This window comes from Mustela nigripes, chromosome 2, assembly GCF_022355385.1.
Source record: "Mustela nigripes isolate SB6536 chromosome 2, MUSNIG.SB6536, whole genome shotgun sequence".
In the NCBI taxonomy this organism is placed as follows: Eukaryota; Metazoa; Chordata; class Mammalia; order Carnivora; family Mustelidae; genus Mustela; species Mustela nigripes.
Genome location: NC_081558.1, coordinates 7480224 through 7496621, shown reverse-complemented (window position 1 = coordinate 7496621; position 16398 = coordinate 7480224). Strand labels below are relative to the sequence as shown.

Genomic DNA, 16398 nt, shown 5'->3' with positions numbered 1-16398 from the left:
CTAATCCTTCCCGCTCGGAATGCGAAGCAGATGCAAGATGGTGTCGCCCTCCCTTTTCCCGGGAAAGGGAAGGACTCTTCCGTGGAAGCCTGGGTGTCGGGAGGTGCACTGCCCAGCCTCGTCCCTGTCACACTTCTGGCTCCCCACGGCCTGTCCTGGGCTCCGCCTTTCCTCTCTGAGGCCAGGCAGGGGACGGTCCATCTTCACAGGACAAGGCATTTGAGGTCCCCTGAAGAGTTTATTTGGTTCCTCTCCGCCAGGCTAAACAATCCCAGGTCGTGGGAGAGGTCAGCAGAATTTGTGCCCTGAGGTAGTTGTCGGCGTTGTGGAAAGGGTACTCGGGGGGCTTCACCGCCAGCTGAGCCTCGTCCTTAACGCCTGAGGTGGCCTCAGGGTCAGGGGGCCGTGTTGTCGCCAGGGTTCTGTGAGTAGAAGGACGGAGAAGCCCGGCGTGAGGCCCCTGCAGCCTCGTGTGTGCCTTTGGCTGTGCGAACAGAGTTCTGCAGCTCTTCCGGACCTGAGTTACGGGGTTACATGTACTCTGTGTGTGTGTCTCTGTGTGTGTGTGAGAGATAGTATATGCTACCACTGTGTCTGCAGTCAGATTTTTTTTTTTTTTTTTAAGATTTTATTTATGTGGGGACGCCTGGGTGGCTCAGTTGGTTAGGCGGCTGCCTTTGGCTCAGGTCATGACCCTGGCGTCCTGGGATCGAGTCCCTCTTCGGGCTCCTTGCTTGGCGGGGAGCCTGCTTCTCCCTCTGCCTCTGCCTGCCACTCTGTCTGCCTGTGCTCGCTCGCTCTCCCTCTCTCTCTCTGACAAATAAATGAATAAAATCTTAAAAAAAAAAAAAGATTTTATTTATGTGACAGAGAGAGCCGCAGTGAGAGAGGGAACACAAGTGGGGGGTAGTGGCTGAGGGAGAAGCAGGCTCTCTGTGCAGCAGGGAGCCTGATGCAGGGCTCCATCCCAGGAGCCTGGGATTATGACCTGAGCTGAAGGCTGGCGCTTAACGACTGGGCCACCCAGGCTCCCCCAGTCAGAGGCTTCTACAGAAAGACCTTTCCTGACCACCCAGGTGTGAAGGTTCCTTCCCGGCAGTCCCGGCATCCCATTACCCACTCGTTGCCTGGAACAGGGCCTGGCATGCAGTAGGTGCCTGCAGATGTGGTGGGGGTCAAAGCTGGGGGGGGCACACGCACTCAGAGCAGCATCTGTGTGCCAGGAGTCCCACAAAGCCTGTTGCTTGCATTCCCGGTGTTGCGCTCACACATGGCTCTTTGGATAAACCAGGCTGGGCGAGCTCTGTTCTTGCCCTTTGGGCTAATGGTAAGAGTACGTTGTCTGTATGGGTGCTGGGAGGAGGGTCCAGAGATGGTAGAGGCCTGGTCCCTGCCCAGGGCACTTCTCCAGTGACCGATGCCACCCCAGCTGGTTAGACCTGTTCTTCCCGCACTGTCCACAGGTGGCACCCAGCCTAGGAACTTGTCCACTCACCGCCCTTTCCTCAGTGTCTTCTGCCCCCTTCCACTCCCCCCAGAAAAAGAGGCAAGACGCTAACCTTCAGTGATCAGATCAGGCTCTGCTTTTCTCGCCAAACTCATGACCGTTGTGCACTCCTGAAGGATTAGGTATGAACATTCCAAAGGAGGAGCTCTCTGGTGAGGCGCCAGCCAACAGTTTTTCTCACTTCATCTGTCACCCCTGAGTGTGGGTACCCACTGCTGCACCAGATGCCTTTACTTCCTTTTTGTTGTTGTATGTGGTTTTTGTTTTTTGGGGTTTTTTTTTTTGTTTTTTTTAAAGTAGGCTCCATGCCCAGTGCTGGACTTGAACACACGACCCTGAGATCAAGATCCGAGCTGAGATTGAGAGTAGCATGCTTAACCGACTGAGCCACTCTGGTGCCCCTACTTCCCTCTCTTATGTTCCTCATTTGAATGCTGCCACCCGCACCCTGGCCTTTGGGAATGTTAGCTGGCTGTTCCCTCACAGCACCTTATGACCCTGGCCCATTCCTTCTAACACTGGCCACCCTGTGGTATGCCCTTTCATGGGGTCTTGCCAGACCAACTGGAGGAAGACCTCCTATAGGTCATTTGACAGGTGCACCCCAACTATATGGCCTGCCTCTATTTCCCTAGTTCCTTTGGAAATAATACCGTGATGGAGCTCCTCTATCCTCTCACTACCAGAAAAACTGCACCGTCAAGGGGGCTGGGGGTGGGAGGGGAGACCTCATTCGGATCACAAGTGACTTAAAGACGACTACAGGCATTGTAGTAGGATTTCTAGCTTGGGCGGGCGAAAACCACTGTGGTGTTTTGTTTGTTTTTTCCCTAACACTGCTACATGTCAAATTTATTTCCAAAGTTCTTTAAATTTGGATTTAGGGATACCTGGGTGGCTCAGTCAGTTAAGTGGCTGCCTTTGGCTTGGGTATTGATCCCAGGATCCCGTTACCGAGTTCTGCATCAGGCTCCTTGCTTGGTGAGGAGCCTCCTTCTCCCCCTGCCTGCTGCTCCCCCTGCTTGTGCGCTCGCTGGCTCGCTCTCTCTCTGACAAATAAAATATTTAAAAAAAAACCACACACACACACACACACACACAACTGTGGTTTTAGTCTTAAGAGTAAACAGAGTTGCATAATTGCCTTTCTTTCTCCATTTTCTTCCCACAGGCTCAAAGATTTGGAAAGAGATAGCCTAACAGAAAAGGTAACCTCCACCTTAAATTTTATTACCAGACGTTACTGTTTTACAGATAGTTTGTAACTCATAAAAAGTTTAAGTGAAGTCAGCTTTTTTTCATAGTATTTTTGAAAAATATTTTAGAGTGTGTGCATGTGTGCGAGTGGTGGGGGGAGAGGCAGAGGAAAAGAATCTTCAAGCAGATGCCCTGACTTGGGGCTTGATTCCCACGACCCATGAGATCGTGACTGGTGCTGAAACCAAGGGTCAGATGTTCAACCGACTGCGCCATTCAGGCTCCTGGGCTTTTTTCCATAGTGTTGAGGATAGCTTAATATTATTCTGTGTTAACATGCTGCTGATCTCTTGGTAACTCACTGATAAGTCTCCCAACCTGGGTTCACACCATCGGTTCTGAATTATAACTTGTCCTGGTCACAGTTCTAAAAAGCACAGTTTTTTTCTAATACACTGTTAGATGTCTCTATCCCACCTCCTAATGCTCCCATTTTTCACCACTCTGGAGATGGTATGATGTGATCTTAAGGGAAACATCATACCATGTCTTGTGAATATGCAGTTTTCCGGGCTGAGTCAACATTGCCTGCCATTCAGTTGGTATTTCATGACCAGGCAGCCTAATTATCTGTGTAGTAGCCCATTAGTGACTTGGGAGTTTGGGGACATCTAAACCTATATCCTTCCCTTAGGAATGTGTGAAGGAGAAACTGAATCTCTTGCATGAATTTCTGCAAACAGAAATAAAAAATCAGTTATGTGACTTGGAAACCAAATTACATAAAGAAGAATTATCAGAGGTAAGTCAGTTCTCAGCATCCTGGTGTCTAGAAAGTGTCTCTTCCCCTATAACTCCCGTGTGACCAGGAAGGCAGAATCCTCCCCAGCTCTCCTTGTTACCCAGTAGTTATAAAGGAAATGCGTGTTTCCTTATTCTCTTGTTGCCACTTGTTTACATTCACTGCTACTTAAATTATCCTTTCCTGCTGTAGGAGGGCTACCTGGCTAAAGTCAAATCCCTTTTAAATAAAGATTTATCCTTGGAGAACGGAGCTCATGCTTTCAGCCGGGAAGTGAACGGACGTCTAGAAAACGGGAGCCAGACAAGCGGCGAGGACCGCAGAGTGGGAATGGCAGAGGAAAAGAAATCTCCCAAACCCGTTTCCAAACTTCCCACACCCAGACGAAGCAAGGCCGATGGAGAGACCAAGTGTATGACCACTTATTTAATCTTGGTGGAGATTAGCTGTCCCCTTACATGGTACCAGCCTTGGAGCTGTCGGTCCCCCCTGGACAGTACCTCCTGGTTTGTTTCTTGTGCATACTTCCTAACTGGCTTGGATGTACGATTTGTTCTTTGACCAAATATGGAGCAGGAGGTCCCAAAACGTAGCTTAAGTTGGTGATGTATAAGGTAACAGGAAGTAGTAATACTATTTCTAAGTTAAACGCCTATTTAAGCTCAATGTATAGTCTCCTTTGTAGCCGAAGTAACTCTTCTGGAATTTGTGAAAACACATGAGTGTGTGAGAGCTGAGCACAGGTCAGGTTCTTGGCCACTTCGTCTTTTGACGACACAGAGGAGGTTGTCTCCTTCTCTGGTTCAGGCTATGGCCCCTCAATTAAGAGCTCCAGTACCATGCCTCAGCAAATTGGCAGGTGCTAATTGCTACCTTTTATCGAGATTATTGGTTGGAGAAAAAAAAGAAGGGTACTTAATCTTCAGAACCTGATTCTCCGCACTAGCTTGCTAATGCTTAAGAACTACACTTTGTGAACTTTTTTATTCATAGTGGCTTTTTTTTTTTTCTTTTTTCCTTAAACAGCTGAAGCTGCTTCTTCTAGCCCCAGGATTACAAGGCAAACTACCAGGCAGACCACCATCCTGTCTCATTTCTCGAGGGGGTCAGTATATAATGAATTGACAGCCATCTTTTCTCAGGGCAAACCGTTCTTGGTAAACAGGAATGGAATTAGTAGGGTATAATTTAGCAGTTTTGAGTTCCACATTGCATAGGTTTTCGTCTTACAGTTTTCTTCGTTAAACACTGATGAAAAGCGTTTCTCAACACCTGTGTTCTTACTCTTCTGGGAACATTCAAATATATACAAAACTAGCCATGGTAGTAAAATGAACCACACACACCCCCACGCCTGGCTGCCCGGCCCCAGATACCTGTCACCCAGTGTCAACAGTTACAAGCTGGCCATCTTTTCATCTGTAACCCCATAAATCTCTCCCAACTGGATTATTTTGAAACCCTCCTAGACATGTCATTTCAATATATTTCTATCTTTTTTTAAGGTTTCCCCCGCCCCCCAAGATTTTATTTATTCATTTGACAGAGAGAGTACAAGCAGGGGGAGCGGCAGGGAGAAGGAAAAGCAGACTCTTGCTGAACAGAGAGCCCGACGTGGGGCTCTATCCCAGGACCCTGGGATCATGAAGGCAGACACTTAACTGAGTTACCCAGGCACCCCTTCAGTATATTTCTAGATAATAAAATTGGTCTCTCTCTCTCTCTCTTTTTTTTTTTGTTTAGCAATTCAGCAAAATGTGAATAAAAATGTTAACATTTAACAGTCTCTCTCTCTTTTTTTTTTTTTTTTTTAATTTGACACAGAGAGAGAGATCACAAGTAGGCAGAGAGGCAGGCACAGGGAGAGAGGGAAGCAGGCTCCCTTCTGAGCAGAGAGCCTGATGCAGGGCTCGATCCCGGGATCCTGAGATCATGACCCAAGCCGAAGGCAGAGACTTAATCCACTGAGCCACCTAGGCGATCCTAGCAGTCTCTTTAAAAAGACAAAATATAAGTCTAATATTTTTGTACTTTATAAAGCATAATAATTCCTTACTATGAAACACATAGCCAGTGTCTGTGTTTCCTCATGTGTGGTAAATTTTGTTAGCTTGATTTGTTTTAAGCCTTTCTAATTAGATTCCTTTCTTTTCTTGCCATTTATTTGAAGAAATTAGTTCATTTGTCCGGTAGAGTTTCTAGGTCCAGCTGACTGCGTCCTCGTTAATGTCTTCCTTGTTTTGTGTTTCTTATAAACTGGTTAGTTAGCTCTAGAATCAGCTTCCAGCTCTAGTATTATTATTTTTTAAAAGATTTTATTTATTTCACAGAAATCACAAGTAGGCAGAGAGGCAGACAGAGAGGAGGAAGCAGGATCCCCGCTGAGCAGTGAGCCCGATGTGGGGCTGGTTCCCAGGACCCTGGGATCATGATCTGAGCCGAAGGCAGAGGCTTTAACCCACTGAGCCACCCAGGCGCCCCCCAAGCTCTATTATTTCTTGAGACCCTTCCGTAGATGGTGCTGTGTGTTCTTAGAGGCATGTGAGGTTTCTTCTGTGATGCCAGCAGCTGTTGATCGACATCAAGATCCATAATTTCTTAGGTTGGCAAAATGGCAACATTGTAACCTGTCACTCAGACATTAAACTTGAAGCCTATTTTTTAATATCCCAGCAGTGAGGGCATTTCCTTGGAGGGAATAAGACACCCATGACCTGAATGTGTCCTAAAGAGGCTGCCTTTGGTGGGGAGGGCTACAAGTCCTCCCGGGCTTGTTGGAGCGCTGGCGTCCTGCCGAGCTAACAGTTGGCTTTCCCGTTGCTGACAGCCCTGCCAAACGGAAGCCTGAGGAAGAGCAGGAAAAAGCGAAATCGGATGAGTCTCCTGAGGAAGAAAAAGACCAGGTAGGGCTGGCATTTTCTTCTCTCGCCCTCTCTTGGTACATTTGCTGATAGGCCATGTATAAAGTCAGGACTACCTAAATGGACTTGAAGCCACCAAGATGGTGTTAGAACATGACACCGTACCCGGGCAGTATGAAGTATGTCATCGTTAGGCCTGGGGGCTCCATGGACCCCTGTTATTCACAAGGCAGCCTTGTACCTTCAGAGTCTGTTCCCTCTACCTTCCTACTTCTCTAGCGGGCAAGACTGGCAATCAAATGTGACAGGTTTACAGCCTTCACTGCTGCTCTCCTAAGTCTCCTTTCCACATCTAGCTTGTCTAGCAGCAGAGCGTTAGACAGCTTCTGTGTGTAGTAGAACATTGCTGCTTGGACCTCTTAGGTTAGAAAGCCTGTGGCTTACTGAGGGTCTTTGATACAGAAAATGTTAATCTCTGATGGTACTTTTTCCTTGTGACTTGAGGGCCATACCTAGATAAAACCAGGCGGTCACGCATTCATTTTCATTTTGATTTTGATTTGGGATTAGCTTAAGTTGTGGGGAAGTCTATAGGTTTGGGTGCAGGTAATAAATGCCTTATTGCTACTGAGCAAACTACAGACACTCCTCTTTAAGCCTGGGTTTCCCAGCTTGCCATTGATTTTCGGGGCCAGTTGCTCCTTTGCTGGGGGGTGGGGTGGGGAAGACGTCCCTGTGGATTGTGGAACACAGCAGTATCCTGACCTCTACTTACTAGATGTCAGTAGTAATCCCCTTCTCCCCTCTCAGTTGTGACCACCCCAAGCATCGTCAGTTACTTCCAGTTTGGGGTGAGGGATAAAGTTGCTCTGGGTGAGAAGCACCAGACTGAGGGATCATTCAGGTGTCACTGGGTTATCCCTAGCATTGAGGTAGGTTTGACATCCTGTTGTGAGACACAGTGATTCTGGTTTTAGGAACTTGATGTTAATCTTCATAATCTTTATTCAGATAGTAACAGTTTACTTGGGTTACCCACTCTCAAGGGGAAACTGAGGCATAGAGGGAACCACTAGTCAGTGGACAAGCCTCTTGTCTCCTAGGAAAAAACAGTATAGGCAGAAGCAGGCTGGCTCTTGTCATATATCAATAGCTCGCTCCCACATGCCTCCGTTTAGAGTGGTTTTTCACACCCTAACTTTTTGGAAGGCTTACATAGCCTTCTCATCTGGCCTCTTAAATGGGGATTTCTTTTTTTTTTTTTTTTTTTCTAAGATTTTATTTATTTATTTGGCAGACAGAGATCACAAATAGGCAGAGGCAGGCAGAGAGAGAGAGGAGGAAGCAGGTTCCCCACTGAGCAGAGAGCCCGATGCGGGGCTCTATCCCAGGACTCTGGGATCATGACCTGAGTTGAAGGCAGAGGCTTTAACCCACTGAGCCACCCAGGCACCCCTTAAATGGGTATTTCAGTTTCTGAGTTTGTGTAAGGCCTGGAGGCCCTGTGGGTGAAACACTTGTAAAAGTACCATCTGTTCCACTAGTCTAGAGGAAGGCTTCATGTACCAAACAGTGGTATCAGATGGCATTGGTCACGTAAGTCATCATACAGAGATAATCTTACTTTAGTCAGTTTAAAGTTTTGAAAATTTACTGTGTTTTAAAACCAATGCATTACATGCATTTAGTAAAACTAAGTAGTACAAAAGGATGTTTTGGTGCATAGATCTCCCTTCTCCCTAAACTTTGGGGGTTGGGGGCTAGGATTTATCAGTTTTTTCTATGTTGATTGAGAGAGAGAATGTATTAGTATACTAGTGTACCATCTGTGTCAGGGTTTGCTGGAGAAACAACCAACAGGCTGTGTATATGTAGAAGATGAATCTTAAGAAATTGGCTCATGGGTTTAAGGCTGGCAATTGTGAAACACGAAGGACAGGCCAACAGAGGCCAACAGGCTGGAGACTCTGGGAGGAGCGGATGTAGCTCAAGTCTGCAGGTAGCCTGGAGGCAGGATTTTCCATAGATACAGATACAGATTTCTTTCATATGTGTTTCAAATAATGGATTACAGTGAGGTTCTGGGTAACTTAACCAACTTTCTCCGATGGGAACCTGTCCTATAACTAACACAGCAGCAAAACCAGGAACTGATATTGGTGCAATTAGACTTTACCAGTTCTCACTTATGTGTATATACTTACATGTGTCGATTATTGTTGTAACCGCCACCTCAAACAAGGTACAGATCTGTTTTATCACAATAATTTCATCCCTTTTAAATACATATAGATATCCTGGAGATGACAAATAGTGTGAACTTAGGGAAACGGGGCACTGGGGTATTATCCAAGAAGAGCTGGTATCTGGTTGAGGTTGTCATTCTTACTTGTTGATGTGAATCTCAGATTACTATATATATATATTTTTTTCTAATGCTAAAGGATTCCTGACAGGAGGTGAAGGATCTTTGATTCTTTTACATACCCTCACTAGACCAGCTGGTATACAGTCATGCGCTGGGCCAACTCCTGGCCCTCTTCTTTGCTTTGAGGGAGTGGGGACATCACTACCAGACTGATGGATGCCCAGATCTTTCCCCCAACCCAGATCCTCTGCCGTGTTTAACTGTATCAAATGTATTGAACACTTTCTCACCCATGCTTTTCATTTTGATCTTCTTTGAAATGAATATTCATGTCCTCTTCCCTTCTCTCCACACAGGAGGAAAAGAGACGGAGAGTTACATCCAGAGAACAGTAAGAATAATTAATACATCTTTTCTGTACAATGTGCAATCTTCATTACTGAAATGACTTTTCTGAAGAGTTTTAAGGAGCTTTATTGTGAGTTGCCATGGCGACTATAGATGGCTTAAGAATGCTGAATTTGGGGTTAGATTATTAACCTTCAATTCATGTAGAATTCTCATTGCAAAGAATGAATTGAGGGCAACTGGCCGTTGTCAGAGCCAGATTTAAAGGTCCTATTAAATATTAAAGTAGTATGTGCCTTTTGAGATTCTGGGATGAAGATTGCTTCCTTGGGTAGGAAGAGAAGGACCGGATGACAACTGCTTGCAGGGGAGGAGTTTGGGAGAGTCACCCTCGGGGTGTGTGCTACTTTGCTTGACAGAGTTGCTAGACCGCTCCCTGCAGAAGAACCGGAAAGAGTAAAACCTGGAACACACATGGAAGAAGAGGAAGAAAGAGATGAAAAAGTAAAGCCTGGTCCCATCAAGTTTGTCGATTGTACTTTTTAATATTTGAGTCCCCATTTGGTTTTAGGAAGGGGGTCGGGGGAGTGGGGAACAAAATGACTTTCTCTAGTCAAATGACCTTGACTTTAGCCAAAATGTGTTTCAAACTCCCTTTTTCTGTGGTTCTCTACCTGGACGGGGGGTTATGTGGCTGTGGGGATAAGCACACCAGTGTTAGGCTTGGGCTCAGCTAGACCTTGTGCTCACACCTCAGTTGCAGAACTTTGGTCCCTGCCCTTGTCCATCTGCCTCCCTCACTCACCAAGTCTTTGCAGAAATCTCATTCTCAAACACCTCTGGTGCTAGAATTCTGTGGCAGCATCCAGATATAAAGTTGTGTGCCCCCCCCCCAAGATTTTATTTATTTTAGAGAGGTGAGTTGGGGGAAGGGCAGAAGGAGAGGGAAGGAGAGAATCTCTCAGGCAGATTCTGTGCTGAGCATGGAGCCTGATGTGGGGCTTGAACCCAGGACCCTGAGCTCATGACCTGAACCCAAACTGAGTTGGACGTTCAACTGACTGGGCCCCCCTTTAAGCTGTATACTTATTTTTTTAACTATTTGAAAGAGAAGGTGCGAGAGAACATAAGCAGGGGGAGTGACAGAAGGAGAGGGAGAAGCAGGCTCCCGGCTGAGCTGAGTAGGCAGTCTAAGCGGGGCTCGATCCCAGGACCCCAGGATCATGACCTGAGCTGAAGGCAGACATGGAAACAACTGAGCTACCAGGCACCCCTAGGTTGTATTCTTAACTGAGAGAAGACCAGATCCCCCCCAGGTCTTCCTCAGACCTCCCGCTTCTTTGTAAAATCAGATCTTAAGGTTCTGTGAAATAGAGATGTGCCATCTGAACCCCCTCAGGGAGGGGATAGAAAAGGGACTAGGGGTTTGATACCAGAAGCCTTACCATTGGACGGTACTCCTTGTGTGACATACTGCTAACACTCAGTGGTCACAGGTGGTGGAGTGACTTTAGGTCCTGATTTGTGTCCTGTGACGATAATCGGCTAGAAGTTCCTTACAAGGGGCACCTGGGCGGCTCAGTGGGTTAAGCCTCTGCCTTCAACTCAGGTCATCATCTCAGGGTCCTGGGATCGAGCCCCACATCGGGGTCTCCGCTCAGCAGGGAGCCTGCTTCCGCATTCCCACCTGCCTCTCTGTCTCCTTGTGATCTCTTTCTCTGTCAATAAATTTTTTTAAAAGTTTCTTACAAACTGGAAGGGTTACTGGTGTGACTGGGAATCTCTTAAAGGATGGGCGTGTTTTATTGCTCTAGTGGGGGAGCAGCTGAGATGTATGGTAATTCTTGAGCCACTTGGTCCTTAATGCTCGCCTTTAATCGATCCCCTTTCCTACCTTGATACTGGTGAAAACTAGACAGCAGTTATGGTTAGAGCACTCCAAGTTCATCTGAACACAGGCCATTCCAGGGGGCTTTCTTGACCACCCTCCGAAGGAGCTTTGGGCAGGATTGAGGTTCCTTAGCTGTGGTCGGGCTCCCAGGATGTCTTCTTGAGATAGAGCGTCTGCGATATGTTTGTTCTCGACATCACCAGCCCTTGTGGTCTCTTCACAAAATGTGGAGTTTGAGGCCGAGCACACCTCGATGTTTTCCAGAGAGATGTGTTGAGCTCTTTAAAGTCAGGTGCAAACCAACGTGCTGTCACGGGTTTGAGGTGGAACACTTGCCGAGTAGGCCATCCTGCTTCCTGCCGCTATTATGGTTCCTGTTCTGATAGCTAGCTGTCTGTGAGGTTGTCCACTTCCATCCAAATGATGGGTGGTAGAGGAGTTTGGGGTAAAATACTTGGATTATAGAACTCTTAGATCCTGCCACTTCTGTCCGCTTACCACACCAGAATTAAACGTGCTGTCTTGAAGACCATCTTACTCCCACCAGCTAGACTATAGGATCGGTTTAGGTTTATTTCTACAGAACACTTACAGAAAGATCAGGATGTAGGACACCTTTGTGGCTCAGTCAGTTAAGCATCTGACTCTTGGACTGAGCTCAGGTCGTGATCTTAGGGTCCTGGGATCGAGCCCCCCTGTTGGGCTCTGCGCTCAGCCCAGGGTCTGCTGGAGACTCCATTTCCCTCTGCTCCTCCTCTGCTTGTTTGCTTCTGCATGTGCACTCCCAAATAAAATCTTGAAAAAGATCAGGTCTAAGTGAAGGAAAATCAACTAGTTTTTTTCTCTCCCCTCTTCCTCCCCTCTCCTCCCCCAGGAAGAAAAGAGGCTCAGAAGTCAAGCCAAAGAACCGTAAGTATGCCTAACATGTCTTTTCACTTTCTACTGTGAACTTAGTTGCTGAAATAAGCACTCTGGTAGAGAGCTGGCCAGACAGGGCATTAGGTGTGTAAGTTATACATGTGTGTGGCTGGTTGTGCTTGTGGGAGGTCTGACCATCGTAGCGAACACAGGGCTCAGTCGCTGTCAGCTGATCATGACCCCAGCCCCTTCCTGCTGGCGGTCCTGCAGCAAGCAGCTTGTCAGGGGGCAGTAAAGAGCACTGGACGAGCAGCTGTGTTCCTCAGGGCAGCTGTTGAAGACGCTGTAGCAGACTCTTGCTAAGGCCCAGTGGCTTCACACAGCATTATTTAGCTTATGAGTCTGCGTCTTGGTGACTGTCAGCTGCTCTTGGCCAGAGGTGGTGGGGGTGATGGGGATGATCTGCCTCTGCTCTGGGACGTGGCCAGCCGGGGTGTGCTTTCATGGCGGTGCCAGAGCGTGAGGGCAGAGGTGAAAAGCACCTCAAGCCTCTGTTGACGTCGAGTTGGCTGAAGTAAACGTTGCAGCTAGGCCTTTTTCTCGGGGTGGGCGGAACAGCCAAACGGGGCAGCAGGGCCCTGCAGCCAAGGTACTATGCGGAGATGGTGTCCCGTGGTTGCGGGGTGGGCTGCACACCAGACCGGCCCTTGTGAACCCCTCCGGGGTGACCTCAGGCCCAGACGCTTGCCTTCTTCCACTGCAGGCAGAGTTCCCATCAGGTTGTAGGAAATCACTGGAGTCCTATTGGGGTGGGGTGGGGGGTTTGTTTTTGTCTCCAGCTACTGCTCTATGTCAGCAACATCTGTATGAAATGCTGATGGGATTTCTAAAGATCCCAAGTTCTGAAGTAATAAATGCCTTCGGGGGGCGCCTGGGTGGCTCAGTGGGTTGAAGCCTCTGCTTTCAGCTCAGGTCATGATCCCAGGGTCCTGGGATCAAGCCCCGAGTCAGGCTCTCTGCTCAGCGGGGAGCCTGTTTCCTCCTCTCTCTCTGCCTGCCTCTCTGCCTACTTGTGATCTCTGTCTGACAAGTAAATAAAATCTTTAAATAAATAAATAAATGCCTTCGGGTTTCCTGCAGAGAAGGCTTGCCCTTCAGCCTGGAAAGGCAACCCATGCTCTGAGTCGTGGGGGGAGACTGTCTAGTCATCGCGGGGGCTGCTTGCAGTGGCATCAGGCTCCCTGAGGTGACCTGTGTGTGTATATTCCGTTTGTGTGACAGAACACCTAAACCGAAGCCTAAGGAGGAGCCAGACAGAGAAGGGAGAGCAGGGGCGCAGGCTGAAATGAATGAAGGAGACGAGAAGGTAAAGACTGAATCTTGGTTTCTTTTTTTTTTTAAAGATTTTATTTATTTGTCAGAGAGAGCGAGCGAGAGCGAGCACAGGCAGACAGAGTGGAAGGCAGAGTCAGAGGGAGAAGCAGGCTCCCTGCGGAGCAAGGAGCCCGATGTGGGACTCGATCCCAGGACGCTGGGATCATGACCTGAGCCGAAGGCAGCTGCTTAACCAACTGAGCCACCCAGGCGTCCCTGAATCTTGGTTTCTTAAATGTCGCTTTTTATCTCTTCCCATGTGGTTGGGACATGGGATGGGACAGGGCTCTGGGTTCAACTCCAGCCCTACCTACCCATGGGGCGACTCTGGGAAGGTTACCTTATCCCCCTGGTGGGGATTGATGGTTATCCCTGCATGTCAGTGAACGTGCAGTTGTCTGTTTACCTGTCACAGCAGGAGGGGCCTGTGTGCACCTTGACAAAGGGGTGTGCGTCGGCTTCTCCAGCTTCTCCATGAGAAGGCTTGACCTGTGTCCCCTCAGACACATCGGCCACCGCTGTGCTGCTTTACTGGCCTCCTGAGTTCTCAGTCTAGGTCTCCCCATCTTGCCAGCCCCTCCATTTCAGCTAAGTAAACACATTTAAACTCTAAAACGTGATGTGTGGAGCAGGGCTGGGCCTTCATGAAAATACAGGCTGGCGAGGTCAGCTGCAGGGCAGTCCTGCTACCCGAGCTCCAGGGGAGGGGTACTGCTGCCCCGGGAGCTGCAGCACCGGGCTCTCCAGCCCTTCAGGCAGTGTACTCGCTTCTAAGAGAAGCTGAACTAGGACCAACCCAGGATTGTCTCTGTCATGGTTTTTTTTTAGTTTGTTTGTCTGTTGAGATCTAAACAGTGGAGACAGATCACAGACTTGTTGGGTCATGCACTTCCTTCCGACCTGGCTGGCACTAGGCATCCATTCTCATTCTGTGGCCTTTGACACTTTTGGTGCCACCTCCAGCTTGCTCTACCATCTTCTTGTCTCTCACCTTTTCTGCCCAGATACCGATTCTCTTACTAAAGGTGCTTGCCCCAAATCCCTTTCCAGACCCTCTGGAGAGACCTTTGGGATGGTGTTGGAACACCCAGTCCCTGCGGACAGAAACTGACAGGAGCTTTTGCCTCATGGTGGAAGGGGTTGGAGAGAACACACATGTGACTCCTTCTAATATTGTTAGCTTTTCTGTTTTAATAAATCCACTAATAGAGTTATTACTCTATGAAAATGAGCTCAATAAATTTATCAGAGGTATTTTTTGTACCTAAGATCAGAAGGTACTAGATTGTATATAACAAGGAGTTGGTGACTGCTGGGAATTCTTTTATTGATTTTCCATACTGGATTGCTAAGTTCTGTCCTGGTTTTTTTCCTGCTGTTCCACTGCTGTCCGTATGACCTCTTCACTTCTGACCAGATGAGAGATCAAACTACAGGCATTTTTTACAACATATTCTAAATGGCTATAATATTCCCTTTTACAATGAGCTTTCCTGGGACTGGGTTGGCTAATGATGGCCCAGATCTGGCCTATGTTGCTTTTTATAAAGTTCTGCTGGAACAGAGTCATGCTTTTTCACTTCTGTATTGTCTCTGGTTGCTTTTATGCTGTAATGATGGGGCTGAGTAGTTGCAACACAGACCGTGTGGCTTACAAAATCTGAAAATGTTTGTTTTCTGGCTCTTGATAGAAACCGTTTGCCAACTCCTGGTCCACTCTTGTTTGGAGGGGGTAGGGAATGGAGTTAAAAATTGGAAGTTTTGACTCTACCCTGTAGATCCTTCTAGACTTTCCTGTTCTCTGGTTCCACAGTGCTGCGGTTGTTAACTGATACTTTCAGTTTGGTCTTGCTCTTTTCTCAGAAACTAACTTTTCCCCTCTTTCTCTCTCCTCCCTGCTTCACCCTCTTAGGATGAAAAGAGACCCAGAAGTCAACCCAAAGATCTGTAAGTGGTTGAAATGCTTGTGCCTTTGTGCTGTGCTTTGTGAAATTTTTCTTACTGAAAATATCGTTCTAGAGATCTGTGACGACGTAGTGGTTTACAGGGAGCTGATGATACTCTTGTAATATTGGATCCTTTCAGGCAGGGTTAGATAAGAAATTACACTGGGCCTCTTCCTTACCCCTTACCCTCTGCCACTTGGGTAGCCATCCCAGCCCTGCACAATCTCCTGTGTCTCTTAGCTCCCAGCACTTCTCATGTGGCCCCATTTGGGGTCACAGGGGATTTTTGGGGGCCTTCTCTTAGGGTTACTACAACTTATCAATGCTCCTTTTAAAGCCACCATCAACCATCACAAGGGGCTTTCTTCATTGGATGGGAAGAAAGAATCTGTTGCCCAGATATATTCTAAATATTTTGCTTCTCAATAGGGAGGCATTAATTTGTTTTTATTTATTTATTTTTTTAAGATTTTATTTGAGAGTGAGAAAGAGAGAACACAAGTCAGGGGGAGGGCAGTGGGAGAAGCAGGCTCCCCGCTGAGCAGAGAGCCCGGTGCAGAGCTGGATCCCAAGACCCCGGGATCATGACCTGAGCCGAAGGCAGACACTTAACTAAGACTGAACCACCCAGGAGCCCCAAATTTGTTACTTTCTATGTGAGTTGGCAATTCGGTTATTCTGAGCAAATATTTGGCATATATTTCTTTACCTAATAGAGCTGCCAAACGGAGACCTGAAGAGAAAGAACCTGAAAGAGTAAAACCACAAGTTTCTGAGGAAAAAGATGAGGATGAAAAGGTAAGCTCTTGTTTTTCAGTCCTGCTGTGTTTCCTACATCCCAAAGTGATTTATTTTTAAAGATTTTATTTATTTATTTGACACACAGAGATCAGAAGTAGGCAGAGAGAGAGGAGGAAGCAGGCTCCCCTCTGAGCAGAGAGCCCGATGCGGGGCTCAATCCCAGGATCCTGGGATCATGACCTGAGCCGAAGGCAGAGGCTTTAACCCACTGAGCCACACAGATGCCCCAGATTTTTTTTTTTTTTTTTTTTAATAAACATGTATTTTTATCCCCAGGGGTACAGGTCTGTGAATCACCAGGTTTACACACTTCACAGCACTCACCAAAGCACATACCCTCCCCAATGTCCATAACCCCACCTTCCCTTCTCCCAACGCCCCTCCCCCCAGCAACCCTCAGTTTGTTTTGTAAGATTAAGAGTCACTTACGGTTTGTCTCCCTCCC

General features: G+C 47.5%; 1 protein-coding gene across 3 annotated transcripts in view; it reads left to right on the top strand.

Annotated features, from left to right (window-relative positions):
• The window catches only part of DNMT1 (DNA methyltransferase 1), a 56242-nt gene that overhangs the window by 6011 nt on the left and 33833 nt on the right, over nt 1-16398 (top strand). For 2 of the 3 annotated variants that reach the window (XM_059388966.1, XM_059388967.1), the window contains exons 2-12: nt 2679-2715; nt 3399-3506; nt 3699-3918; nt 4533-4611; nt 6334-6409; nt 9092-9126; nt 9503-9587; nt 11849-11883; nt 13114-13198; nt 15119-15153; nt 15869-15950. In XM_059388966.1, the coding sequence (XP_059244949.1) occupies nt 2679-2715; nt 3399-3506; nt 3699-3918; nt 4533-4611; nt 6334-6409; nt 9092-9126; nt 9503-9587; nt 11849-11883; nt 13114-13198; nt 15119-15153; nt 15869-15950 (877 nt within the window). The remainder of the gene's footprint in view (nt 1-2678; nt 2716-3398; nt 3507-3698; nt 3919-4532; nt 4612-6333; nt 6410-9091; nt 9127-9502; nt 9588-11848; nt 11884-13113; nt 13199-15118; nt 15154-15868; nt 15951-16398) is intronic. The other variant, XM_059388968.1, reaches the window with a different exon arrangement.